Source organism: Myotis daubentonii, chromosome X (genome assembly GCF_963259705.1).
Source record: "Myotis daubentonii chromosome X, mMyoDau2.1, whole genome shotgun sequence".
Lineage (NCBI taxonomy): Eukaryota > Metazoa > Chordata > Mammalia > Chiroptera > Vespertilionidae > Myotis > Myotis daubentonii.
Window position 1 is genome coordinate 85010643 of NC_081861.1, and position 14540 is coordinate 85025182.

A 14540-nucleotide genomic window follows, 5' to 3' on the forward strand; every position below is an offset into this window, starting at 1 on the left:
AAATTTGGCAATACATAGAATAAATAAGGAAACTTTTAAAAATACCATTGCCCTAACCCAGTGGTTCTCAACCTTCCTAATGCCGCGACCCTTTAATGAAGTTCCTCATGTTGTGTGACCCCCAATTTTATTGTTACAAATTGAACATAATTAAAGCATAGTGATTAATCACAAAAACAATATGTAATTATACATGTGCTTTCTGATGGTCTTAGGCGACCCCTGTGAATGGGTCATTCGACCCCCAAAGGGGCTGCGACCCACAGGTTGAGAACCGCTGCCCTAACCGGTTTGGCTCATTGGGTAGAGCATCGGCCTGCAGACTAAAGGGTCCCAGGTTCGATTCTGGTCAGGGGCATGCACCTTGGTTGTGGGCACATCCCCAGTAGGAGGTGTGCAGGAGGCAGCTGATTGATGTTTCTCTCTCTTCAATGTTTCTAACTCTCTATCCCTCTCCCTTCCTCTCTGTAAAAAAAAATCAATAAAATATATGTTAAAAAATAAAAATAAAAATATCATTGCATAGACCACATCATAAACCAATTATATGATAGTCGGGGGGTGAGGCTCAGGAATCAGTATAATTTTTTAAAATCTTCCCAGGTGATTCCAGTGAATAGCCAAATTCGATAACAAATGTTCTAAAGTTGTGCTTCTGAAACTTTAATCACTTGGAGATTTTGTGAAATGCAGAATCTGATCCAGTAGGTATGAGGTGGGGCCTGAGATTCTCCATTCCTAACAAACTCCCAGATGATGCTGACACTCCCAGAACAAGGACCACACGTTGACACGTTGAATAGTTATCTTATAAATTGTATATAAGTATACATGTCAGGTAATAAAAAAAAATGGACATGAAAATAGCATTTATTTAGTACCTATATGCCAGGAACTGTGCTGGTAACTTTATATATTATACTATTTAATCTTTTTTGTTGTTGTTAATGCCCACCCAATAATATTTTTTCCATTGATTTTTTTAGAGATAATAGAAAGAAGGGATAGGAGAGAAACATCGATGTGAAAGAGACACATCAATTGGCTGACTCTCACTCATGCCCCAACCAGGGCTGGGGGGCTGAACGTGCAACCTAGGTATGTGCCCTTGACTGGGAATCGAACCTGCAGTCTTTGGGTCCCTAGGCTGATACTCTAACCATTTAACCATGCAAGCCAGGGCTATGTCATTTAATCTTTTTTTAAATTTCTTTATTGATTAAGGTATTACATATGTGTCCTTATCCCCCTACTATCCCCTAACCCCCCCACTTATGCCCTCACCCCCTTATATATCATTTAATCTTAAAAACAGAAAATAATAGCCTGACCAGTGTTGCTCAATGGTTGAATGTTGACCTATGAAGCAGTAGGTCACAGTTTGATTCCCAGTCAGGGCACGTGCCTGGGTTGTAGGCTTGATATCCAGCAGGAGGCAGTCAATCAAAGATTCTCCCTCATCATTGATCTTTCTATCTCTCTATCCCTCTCCCTTCATGTCTCTGAAATCAATAAAAGTATATTTTAAAACTATTTTATAAAACAGAAAATAATATAATAAGAATAAGAATGTTATTGCCCCCATTTTAAAAATGAAGCTCCACAGGTTGAGTGGGTAAATAGTTTTCTAAGGTTGGACAGCTAATTCATGATGCAACTTGAATTCACACTCTGACAGAAAAGCCCATAGGTTAAGGGACATTTTTGGATACCCTCATATGATAAGAAGAAGCATTTAGATCTGAAATAGTAGGTAATGTCTTTACAGCAATCTCTTCATTGGATCACCTAAGGAAAGTTCCCATGTTGCCAAGCTTGATTTCACACTCTTCCTCCATGTAGTATATCTAGGCAAGTAAAGAACATGATATTATGCATGTCTCTAGGCTAGGGTTGTGCTTCAATATTATGGTATCAAAGATCTTAGAGAAGTTAGAGTAGAATGTGAATAAATACTAATTTCAAAGTAGTAGTGCTCAAGAAGGATGTCAAAATTCAAAAGTAAAACACAAACATGTTTTTCAACTATTGATGTCAAAAAATTGTTGACTCTAGAGCAGCGGTTCTCAACCTGTGGGTCGCGACCCCTTTGGGGGTCGAACGACCCTATCACAGGGGTCGCCTAAGACCATTGGAAAACACATATAATTACATATTGTTTTTGTGATTAATCACTATGCTTTAGTTATGTTCAATTTGTAACAATGAAATTGGGGGTCACCACACATGAACATTAGGAAGGTTGAAAACCACTGCTCTAGAGGAAGAAATTGTGTTTTCTGAAATTATTTGGCTCTGACTCCTTGGTTCTTTTAAATGTTATTCCAAATGAAAATAATCCTTAAATATAGCGTAGCTACTCTCTTTGTTTGTTTTTTAAAGTTATTTTCCCCTTCTCCTTCCAGGAAGCTGAAAAACGAACTCTTAGAAGCAAAACATAGAAGTGGGAAGATTCAACAAGAGACCAGCAGAGTCTGTGTTTACTGTCAGAGAAACCTGGGCTTAATATTTGACCGGGGAAACCCATGCCAGGCCTGCTCACTGAGGGTGTGCAGTGAGTGTCGGGTCTCAGACCTTGATGGCAGCTGGAAGTGCACTGTCTGTGCCAAAGTCGCGTGAGTTTCTTGATTTTGCTTGGAAAACCAGATTTGAAGACTGAAGGGATTGGAGTGAGAAAAGCAAGAAAGAAAAAAAGTATTTAAAATTTTTGGATAGAATGTGGAATTATAAGTATAGCCCAATCATGGGTTCAGCAAGGCTTTGGCAGTGGAGAGAGAGAGAGAGAGAGAGAGAGAGAGAGAGAGAGAGAGAGACAGAGAGACAGAGAAGAATAGATAAACAGAGACAGATACAGAGTCAGAGAGAACAGTATTTTTATTTTTTTAACACTATAACATATAGTAAAATTAGAAGCCTGACAGAATGATGTCTCTTCCTGCATTTGAAAGCCACACAGGATTTTTCTTCTATTAGGCCCCCACTTGGCTCTATGTGGCTTCTCAGAAGACATGGACAGTTACCCTGAGACATTTAGGGTAACTGTCAAGATAAATATGAAATTTCCAGGCTGCTGTCTCCACATCAGCTGAGATACAAAACTAGAATAGCTGCTGAATTTTTGCCAACCTAGTTCTTGAGAAAGGGCGAAGGGAAAGAACCTTCCCATTCACCTCTGCATCTAGCCTATTGGAGTAAAATGGTCAAAGGATTCTCTAAGCCAACCTGGGTACAAGTCAAGAATCATTGTTTTCTAAGATTAATTAAACTGGAGTCTAAGCCTGATTGGTCACTACTAATCCTGGATGCTACTAACTCCATCCTTTTGAAAAGTCTCTCCCTGGACCAACCAATATATTTTCTCCCCCCAAAGTCACTTCATCTCTACTCTGGGAGGTGCCTAATAATCTTATCTCAAGGCAACTCCATGCTGATCTGTTTCCTGTGGTTGAGGTGTGGGAGGGTGCTGAAATCACTTCAGGTTTGTTTGGTTTGGTTTAGTTTAGTTAAGTTTATCTTTTCCCCTCACTAACACATTTTCTTATAGGTGTTAAGAAGTTAATTTTAGGAGGAAAGTGAATAGTTTAGTAGTAAGAGTGAGTGACCTTCCATTTTCAGCCACTCTGAATAAAGGCTAGTGTGTTCCATTGAGGATTCCTATATTCCTCACCCGAGGATATTTTTCCATTGATTTTCAGAGAGAGTGGAAGAGAGAGGAAAGACAGAGAGAAATATTGATGTGAGAGAAACATTTGTGAACTGTTTTGCTTTTTTTCTAACACATATTTTTAATGCCATATTGCATATTTGTTTTAAAATTATTGAATTCTGCCATGTTCTTTCTTTCCTTTTCTTTTTTAGATTTAATTTATTCCTCATTATCATTTTTTTATACAGATGCTTAAATACTTACTTTTTCAGCCTTTGTTCTTTTCTAAAATATGCATTTAAGGATTGAATTATCTTACTTTCACTGTTTAGTTGCACTTCACACATTTTAATATAAATTTTTATGATATAGATTGAATTCTAGTTTCTAATTTCTATTGTGATTTTTTTCTTTGATCATGAGTTATTTATAATTATCTTCCTTAATATCAGATATCATGGGGAATTTATGTATTTTTTTCTTAAGCTTTTAAAAAATATATTTTCATTTATTTCAGAGAGGAAGGGAGAGGGGCAGAGAGATAGAAACATCAATAATGAGAGAGAATCATTGATTGGCTACATTCTGCAGGCTCCACATGGGGGATTGAGCCCACAACCCAGGCATATGCCCTGAGAGGGAATTGAAGTGACCTCCTGGTTCATAGGTCGACGCTCAATCACTGAGCCATGCCAGCTGGGCGGTATCTGTTTTTTTATATTGAATTCTAACTTAAATCTAGGGTAGTAAGAGAACATACTTTTATGAGGTTAGTCTTTGAAATTCTGCCCAGCAATTGGTTGAATTTATTAAATGTTTCTTAGATCTTTGAAAATAATGCATTCTGCAGTTATTGATTTGAATGTCATAAATAACTCTATTAAATGCTTGTTAACCATATTGTCAAAATCTTCTATATCCTTACTAATATTTTTTTTACATACTAGAGGCCTAGTGCATGAAACTTGTGCATGGGTAGGGTCCTTAGGCCTGGCCAGCAATCAGAATCAGCCAGGGCCTTCCTTTCCCTGGCTGCCAGCTGCTGGCTGGGCCTTCCTTCATTCCAAGCTGCCCCCTAGTGGTCAGTGCATGTCATAGTGAGTGGATGAACTCCCATCGGTTGAACTCCCAAGGGGACAATTTGCATATTAGCCTTTTATTATTTATTTTTTTAATATTTTTTTATTGCTTAAAGTATTACAAAGAGTATTATATATGTCTAGTTCTATCCACGCTGTTGCAAATGGTAAGAGGTCCTTCTTTTTTACAGCAGCATAGTATTCCATCGTGTAGATGTACCACAGTTTTCTAATCCATTCATCTACAGATGGGCACTTAGGCTGTTTCCAAATCTTAGCTATGGTGAATTGTGCTGCTATGAATATAGGGGTGCATATATCCTTTCTGATTGGTGTTTCTGGTTTCTTAGGATATATTCCTAGAAGTGGGATCACAGGGTCAAATGGGAGTTCCATTTTCAGTTTTTTGAGGAAACTCCATACTGTCTTCCATAGTGGCTGCACCAGTCTGCATTCCCACCAGCAGCGCACAATGTTCCTTTTGCTCCACATCCTCTCCAGCACTTGTCGTTTGTTGATTTGTTGATGATAGCCATTCTGACAAGTGTGAGATGGTACCTCATTGTTGTTTTGATTTGCATGTCTCTGATGATTAGCGACTTTGAGCATGTTTTCATATGTCTCTTGGCTTTCTGAATGTCCTCTTTTAAAAGGTGTCTATTTAGGTCCTTTGCCCATTTTTTGATTGGATTGTTTATCTTCCTTTTGTTGAGTTGTATGAGGTCCCTATAAATGTGGGAGGTTAAACCCTTATCAGATATGACATTGGCAAATATGTTTTCCCACACAGTGGGCTTTCTTGTTGTTTTGTTCATGGTTTCTTTTGCTGTGCAGAAACTTTTTATTTTTATGTAGTCCCATTTGTTTATTTTCTCTTTAGTTTCCAATGCCCTAGGATCTGTATCGGTGAAGAAATTGCTTCAGCATATGTCTGAGATTTTGTTGCCTTTGGATTCTTCTAGTATTTGTATGGTTTCCCATCGTATATTTAACTCCTTTATCCATTTTGAGTTTATTTTTGTGTATGGTGTAAGTTGGTGGTCTAGTTTCATTTTCTTGCATGTATCTGTCCAATTTTCCCAACACCATTTATTGAAGAGACTATCTTGACTCCATTGTATGTTCTTGCCTCCTTTGTCAAATATTAATTGAGCGTATTGGTTGGGGCTGATTTCTGGGCTCTCTATTCTATTCCATTGATCTATATGTCTGTTCTTGTGCCAGTACCAGGCAGTTTTGAGAACAGTGGCTTTGTATTACATCTTGATATCTGGTATTGAGATCCCACCTACTTTGTTCTTTCTCAGGATCGCTGCAGGTATTCAGGGTCGTTTTTTATTCCAGATGAATTTTTGGAGAGTTCATTCTAGGTCTGTGAAATATGCCATTGGTATTTTAATGGGAAGTGCATTGAATTTATAGATTGCTTTGGGCAGTATGTACATTTTAATGATGTTGATTCTACCAATCCAAGAACATGGTATGTTCTTCCATCTGTTTATGTCTTCCTCTATCTCTTTTTTCAACATCCTGTAGTTTTCTGAGTAGAGGTCTTTAACCTCTTTAGTTAAGTTTAATCCTAGGTAGCTTAATTTTTTTGGTGCGATGGTAAATGGGATTGCATTTTTAGTCTTTCTTTCTGCAAGTTCACTATTGGTGTATAGAAATGCCATAGATTTCTTGGCGTTAATTTTGTATCCTGCTACATTGATGAATTCATTTATTAAGTCTAATAGTTTTTTTGATGGAGTCTTTAGGGTTTTTTGTGTATAATATCATGTCATCTGCAAATAAGGACAGTTTTACTTCTTCTCTTCCAATTTGGATGCCTTTTATTTCTTCTTCTTGTCTAATTGCAATGGCTAATACTTCCAGTACTATGTTGAACAGGAGTGGTGAGAGTGGGCATCCCTGTCTTGTTCCTGTTCTTAGGGGAAATGGTGTTAGTTGTTGTGCATTAAGTATGATGTTGGCTGTGGGTTTGTCATATATGGCTTTTATTATGTTGAGGTATGATCCTTCAATTCCCACCTTGCTGAGAGTTTTTACCAAAAGTGGGTGTTGAATTTTTTCGAACGCTTTTTCTTCATCAATTGATATGACTATGTGGTTTTTTTCTTTCAATTTGTTTATGTGATGTATCACATTTATTGATTTGCAGATATTGTATCCATCCTTGCATCCCTGGGGTAAATCCTACTTGGTCGTGGTGTATGATCTTCCTGATGTACTGCTGGATCCAATTTGCTAAGATTTTGTTGAGGATTTTGGCATCTATGTTCATGAGGGATATTGGCCTGTAATTCTCTTACATTGTGTTGTCTTTACCTGGTTTTGGTATTAGGGTGATGCTGGCTTCATAGAATGAGCTTGGAAGTGTTCCTTCCTCTTGGATTTTTTGTAGTAGTCTGAGGAGGATAGGTTTTAGTTCTTCCTTGAATGTTTGGTAAAACTCCCCTGTGAAGCCGTCTAGCCCTGGGCTTTTGTTTGCCAGAAGGTTTTTGATGACTGCTTCAATTTCTTCCATTGTTATTGGCCTTTTGAGATTTTTATATTCTTCCTGATTGAGTTTTGGAATGTTGTATTTTTCTAGGAATATGTTCATTTCCTCCAGATTGTCTAGTTTTTTGAGTAGAATTGTCCATTGTATTTTTTTAACAATCATTTGTATTTCTGTGGGATCTGTTGTTATTTCGCCTCTATCATTTCTGATTTTGTTTATTTGGGTCCTCTCTCTTTGCTTCTTGGTGAGCCTGGCTAGAGGTTTGTATATCTTGTTTATCCTTTCAAAGAACCAGCTCTTGGTTTCATTGATTTTCTGTATTGTTTTTTTTTTTTTTTTTTTGGTCTCTATGTCATTTATTTCTGCTCTAATCTTTATTATCTCCTTCCTTCTGCTCACTCTGGACTTTTCTTGTTGCTCTCTTTCTAATTATTTGAGCTGTAGATTTAGATGATTTACTACCATTTTTTCTTGTTTTTTGAGATAGGCCTGTACAGCTATAAACTTCCCTCTCAGGACTGCTTTCATTGTATCCCAAAGGTTTTGGATTGTTGTGTTTTCATTGTCATTAGTTTCCAGGATGTTTTTAATTTCTTCTTTGATCTCATTGGTATCCCAATCAATATTTAATAACATGCTATTCAGATTCCAAGTGTTTGAGTATTTTGAGTTGTTTTTATTGTAGTTTATTTCTATTATTATGCCCTTGTGGTCTGAGAAGATGCTTGGTATGGTTTCAATCTTCTTGAATTTGGGGAGACTTTGTTTGTGACCCAATATGTGGTCTATTTTTCCAGATGTCCCATGAGCACTTGAGAAGCACATATATTTTGTGGCTTTGGGGTGAAGTGTTCTGAAGATATTGATTAAGTCCATCTGATCTAGTGAGTCATTTAAGATTGCTCTTTCTTTGCTGAGTTTTTGTCTAGCGGATTTATCCAGTGATGTCAGTGGTTTATTAAAGTCCCCTACTACAATTGTATTCTTATCGATCTCTCCCCTGATATCTTCCAGGAGTTTTCTTATGTATGTGGGTGCTCCTGCATTGGGTGCATATATGTTTATCAGGGTTATATCCTCTTGTTGTATTTGATCCCTTTAGTATTATGAAGTGGCCTTCCTTATCTCTTGTTATGGCCTTCACTTTGAGGTCTATTTTGTCTGATATAAGTATTGCTACCCCAGCTTTCTTTTCCTTTCCATTTTCCTGAAAGATATTTTTCCATCCCTTCACTTTCAGTCTGTGCGAGTCCCTTCTAATGAGGTGGGTCTCTTGTAGACACCAAATATATGGGTGATTTTTTTTTTTATCCATTCAGCCACTCGATGTCTTTTGATTGGACCATTTAGTCCATCTACGTTTAAAGTTATTAATGAAAGGTACTTGTTTGTAGCCATTTCTATTTTTTTGTGGCTGTTTTCTTTCTGGGCTTTTTAGTTCTTCTTTTTACACCAGTCCCTTTAGCATTTCTTGCATTGCTGGCTTGGTGGTGATAAACTCCCTTAGCCTTTTTTTGTCTGTGAAACTTCTTATTTCCCCTTCAATTTTGAATGATAGCCTTGCTGGATAGAGTATTCTTGGATTCAGTCCTTTGCTTTACATCACTTTTTAAATTTCCGTCCATTCTTTTCTGGCCTGATGTGTTTCTGCTGAGAAATCATTTGATAATCTGATGGGGGATCCTTTGTAGGTAACTCTCTGTTTCTGTCTTGCAGCCTTTAAGATTCTCTCTTTGTGTTGTACATTTGCCATCGTTATTATGACGTGTCTTCGTGTGGGTCTTTTGGGGTTCATATTGCCTGGGACTCTCTGTATTTGTGTAACTTTTTTCTTCCCCATATCTTGGAAGTTCTCTGACATTATTTCTTCAAATAGATTTTCTTCCTTGCTGCTCTTCTTGTCCTTCTTGGGTATGCATATGCTATTATGCGTATGTTACTTCGTTTCATGTTTTCCCGAAGCTCCCTTAGGGTCTCCTCCTGCTTTTTAATTTTTTTTCTCCAGTTGCTGTTCAGATTGAGCTTGCTTCTCTGCCTTTTCTTCTAACTCACTAATTCGGTCCTCTGCTTCTTCTAGTCTGCTGTTGAAACTTTCCATGGTGTTTTTGATTGTACCTATATCACTTTTCATTTCTTCCTGATTCTTGCATAGGTTGTTGATTTTCTCATCCATCCGGTGAATGAATTGTACAACCATTATTCTGACTTCTTTTTCTGTCATGTTGCATGCTTCAACTTCATTAATTTCCTTTCTTGGCAACTCCTCATTGTCTTTCCTCAGGGTGTTGTGTCATCTCTTCATTCTGATTATCTCCCGATGGTTCAAATGTAGAGTTGCGTGGGCCTGGGCCGTGTGCAGTGGGAGCCTCCCACCACCCTAGTGTCACTGAAGAGCTCTGACACTAAGATGTGTGGTTTTTGTGGGTTGGTGGGACCCAGGCTCGCTCAGAGTCAGTGTAGTCAGCCCTCAATGTGGTCTTGTATGCGCCCTTAGAATCAGGGACTCTGCCTGCACCTTGCTGAAACAGAGAACCCCCTGGAGCGTGTTGAAAACCAGAGCCCCCTAGCGTGCACCAGGAGTCAGAGTTCCCAAAGAATCCAGTATCAAAGTCTCTGTTGCTTTGAGGGACCTCGCCTTGAGAATCAGGTTCCCTGTGTGCCCTTGTACCAGGAATTGGAGTCACTGGCTCTTAGTATGAATGCACAGGGAATCAGGATATCAGGCACAGGTGATAAGAAACACAGTCAAGTCACTGGTGCTTGGTGCTGCCACCTGCCCAGAGAATCAGGGTCCCTGGGCCTGTGCTAAGCGGGACAAATTCCTGGTGTTCGGGGGATTGCTCCCAGCCCAGGGCTCCGAAGCCCGCACTGCGCCTAGGATCAGTTCCTGGGGTTCGCGCGCATTTGCTCCCAGCCCAGGGCTCCTGGAGCAGGCAGTGTGAGCAGGACCAGTTCCCAGTGTTCGCAGGATTGCTCCCAGCCCAGGACTTCTGAACCAGGCCCTACACCGGATCAGTTCCAAGGTGCTAGAGCACTTCCTGGCCAAAATTCCTGCAGTGCTGAGGCCCTGGCAAGGGGTGGGTCTATCAGTTAGTTACTCTGGCACTGCCCACAAGCCTGCGGGAAAGGGGGGTGGGCTCTGTTACTCATGGATCTTCTGTGGGGATTTCTGAACTTTTGGTGTCCGCAGGCCTGTAGCTGTGGTCACAGGTCTCTGTCCCCAGTGGCTGCAGGGTCCTGGTATGCGTCTGAGATCAGACTGGGTGGTGCTGAGGCCAGGATCCTAGTCTCAAGCAGCTCTGTTTCCCAAGATGGCGTGGTCGCTGTGCCTGTGCTGGCAGCCCAGGAGTGTCCGCGCAGGGAGCGGGACTCCACTGCCTAAGACTGCCTGGTTTAGCAGCCCCTTAGAAGACCTGCAGAATCTAACTGTCCCTAGCTCATACACACACACACACCACACACGTCCACACACTCCTCTATCACTTCCTTGCGCTCTCACACTCTCTCCCTCCCTACCTTCCTGCAGGTCGCCATTCCCCCCTCCCCCATATTAGCCTTTTATTATGTAGGATTCCATCCGATATTATGAGAGATATATCCTAACACCTCTCAATAATTATTGTAGATATTTCATTTATTCTTTTAATTCTGATAATATTTGCTTTATATATGCTGAAGGTATAATCTTGAGCACTTAAAATATTTAGGATTGTGAAGTTTTATGGGTGTACAGAAACCTTCACAATTATGAAAAGTCCCTCCTAATTGCTTTTTCTGAATTTTCCCCTTAAAGTTGATTTTGTTTGTAATTAGTATGGCTACAACAGTTTTCTTTTGGTAAGTGTATGCTGGGTAAATCCTTTTTTCCCTTTTACTGTCAAACTTTTGTTTCTTTATATTTAAGGTGTGTCTCTTGTAAGCAGCATTTAAATGTGTGTATATTTTATATCCTGTTCAACAACTATAATTTAATTAGGATATGTACTCCATTTGTAGTAATGGAATTACGCACATATTTTACTTAAAATCTACCCCCTATGTGCTCACTCTCTCTTTGTTCCATCTAGTCTGTTTTCTCTCTACTTATTTCTCTTCATTTAGATTGTCTAAGTATTTTATATTTACATTAGATTTTAATAAATCAAGAATTCATATTGTAATCTCTATAAAAGTACTGTTTGTACTTCTGAGACAATACCAAGGCTTTAAAATACTTTAACTCCCTTTACTCCCCTCTTAGTGATATTTTTGTATTTTTAAAATATCTGTGTATTTATCTATAACTATACACACATACACAAACATATATAGACATATGTATTTATTTATACACCCACACTTTGAATTATTCAGGCAACCTAACAGAATACCATAGACTGGGTTGCTTACAAACAACAGAAATTTATTTTTCACTGTTCTGGAGAGTGGAAAATCTAATATCAATGTTCTGGCAGATGTGTTGTCTGGTAAGAGTCTGTTTCCTGGATCATAGATAGCTAGCTGTCTTCTTGCTATGTCCTCACATAGTGGAAGGGACAAGGAAGCTCTCTGGGGTCTCCTTTATAAGAATAGCAATCACTTCCCAAAGGCTCAGCCTCCAAATCCCATCAGATTAGGGATTATGTTTCAACAAATGAATTAGGAAGGGGACACAAACATTCAGTCTATAACATAGTTAATCCCACAAGATATTATTGGTATTTTATAGTCAATGTACATTTAAATTTACTACATAGTTACCCTTTACGTTGCTCCATACTTTGTATTACTACATCTCTATGTTTCTATGTGGGATAATTTTTCTTCTGTCTGAAGTACAGCCTTTAGTATTTCCTTCAGTGTAGTTCTGCTAGTGATGCATATTCTCAATTTTTGTTTTACCTTAGTGTGGATTTATTTCATTTTTAATTTTCAAACATGGTTTTTCCAGTTATCGAACTCTAGGTAAGAAGTTATTAACTTTTAGTAATTCAAAGTTATTCATTCTATTGGCTTCTGGTTTCCAATATTCCTGTTAAGAAATCAGATGTCAATATGCTTATTGTTGCTTTTTTTGAGGGTAATGATACTTTTTTTTACCGCTTTTAATATTTTTCACTTTCCTGTCAGATTTTCAAGTTACAATAACATGGCTGGGTCTGATTTTCATTGTATTTGTTTATCTTGGGTTTTCTAGAGTGTCTTAAATCTGCACCTATTAATATCATCTGCCATATTTTAAAATTTCTCAGATAATATCTTTTCACAGATTACTTTTCCCCATCTACTTTTCCTTTACTCCAGGTCCTCCAAATACATTTCTTAGCTATATTCAATATCTTCTATATAACTCTTATACTCATTTCCACATTTTCTATTCTTTTAATTTTGAATTTTATAATTTTGTCTGATTTGTCTTTCAATTCACTAATCTTTTCTTTGGTTGTGTCTAATTTGCTCTTAATTTCATTTATTTATATCATAATGACAACTGTGTTTTTCAATTTTAGAATTTTGCTTTTGCTTTTTTCTAACTCTCTGCTGACCTCACTCTTTTCCTATGATTTCTTGAATAGATACTTTGTAATTACTTTAATGTCTATGAATTATAGCTCCATTATTTAAGTCCCAAATGAGATTGATTCTATTGTTTGTTGTTTCTCTTGGTTTTGATCATGTCTTGTGTTCTCATAAACCTGATAATTTTTGATTAGTCAACAAATTCAAATATTGTACAATTGAAAAATTATAAAGCATAGTGATATTTTGTGTAATAATATGTATAATTGAGAATATATGTTTTTTTCTAGTGGGGAATTAGGATAGAGACACTAGATACTCAATATTACCTTAATCACATCAGGGATTAAACTAATTTCAAAATTGGATACTCAGTCCCTGTAAGAGCCGATCTATTTTTGTTTCAAAGTTACTCCTAGGGAATAATCCTCCAAGGTCTTAAAATATACCTATTAGGTATTAAAAGCAATTTGTTTTATATTTTATACATGGTGGAAATAAGAATGCTGAGGTTAGAATGTGTGTTAGTAGAATTGTCATGAGTAAGTTTCTTCATTTGGTTCTGAACCCAGCTCTTTTCCTACCAGACTCTGCCAAGGTGAAGTTTGCTGTTTCAGGGTAATGGAGAAGGAAATGGAATTTTAATAAATGCCCGACCTTCCAATTGCACAGTCTGAGGACTTATAAGGAATTTCTGATCATTTTTCCAATTCTTACACAATATTATTTTATTTGATTCCTAGTATTTAATGATTTCCAAGTTTTATTCCATTGACTCTTTTATCTACAATCTGGACCCTCATTTGCTCAGACAGGAGTAACTAAAACTATGACTCATGAGCCCTTCAGCCAATCAGTTGTTGTCTCAAGCTTCTGTATGGGGAGGATAATTTTGTCTTTAACTTGTAAATGCTACTTGCAATTACTGAAGCATACTTTTTAATACAAGACCCAAGGGGCTTATGTATTCACACACCATTAATTGAAAATTTTGCCATCAACTCATCTGCTAATCAATATGGATGGTAACTTCAAGTATAATTCACACAAATTTTCCCCTAAATCTTATCAGATCCACATTAGTTTATATTAAGAAATAAACTATTAATGTGTTAAATCAATGAAATTTGAAGATTGGTTGTAATAAAAGCAACCTACCCAAACTAATATAGAGGTGGAAAAAGTAGGTTAACAGTTGTAATACAAATAAATAATATAATAATATGAAAATAAACTCTGTGTTTCATGTACTCATAACTGTAAATATACTCTTGCCATCCCCTGTATAACCACTTCCTGTGTTTTTCCCCTTAATACTTATAAGCTTACTTATCTTGCTTATTATCTTTCTTCCTCTACTAGAATATAAGTTTTGTCTATAATGTTCACTGGTATAATTCTACAGCAAAAATAATGCCTATGGTAAGTACTCAATGAATATTTATTAAATGATTAGATGGATGGATGAATAAGAGTAAATTAATGAACAAATTAACAGGTGGAAAGTTTTACTTAAAACATTTCAGGCTTAAGCAAGTTATGGAACAAGTGTTGTTTTTCACTGTTAAGATCATGGAGTTAAAAAACAACAACTTATGAGCAATGCCAAATACATTTGTCCTCTGAACAGAGTATATTTCCAGCTCTCATAGAAAGATATAACTAAAAGACTAGTTGTTGACTGAAGGGTGTAAAAACAAACCTGAAATTAAAAGTAACCTCAAAAAATAACCTCAAATTAAAAGTCCTATGTCTTCAATTAGGACTAACATAGAACATCTGAATCATGTGCACTTTTTTTTTTCTGAAACAA

General features: G+C 37.3%; 1 protein-coding gene across 1 annotated transcript in view; it reads left to right on the plus strand.

Moving 5' to 3' along the window:
• SYTL5 (synaptotagmin like 5) overlaps window positions 1-14540 on the plus strand; it is a 442905-nt gene that overhangs the window by 251926 nt on the left and 176439 nt on the right. Inside the window, exon 3 of the mRNA XM_059678890.1 lies at window positions 2406-2615. Coding sequence (XP_059534873.1) covers window positions 2406-2615 — 210 coding nt within the window. The remainder of the gene's footprint in view (window positions 1-2405; window positions 2616-14540) is intronic.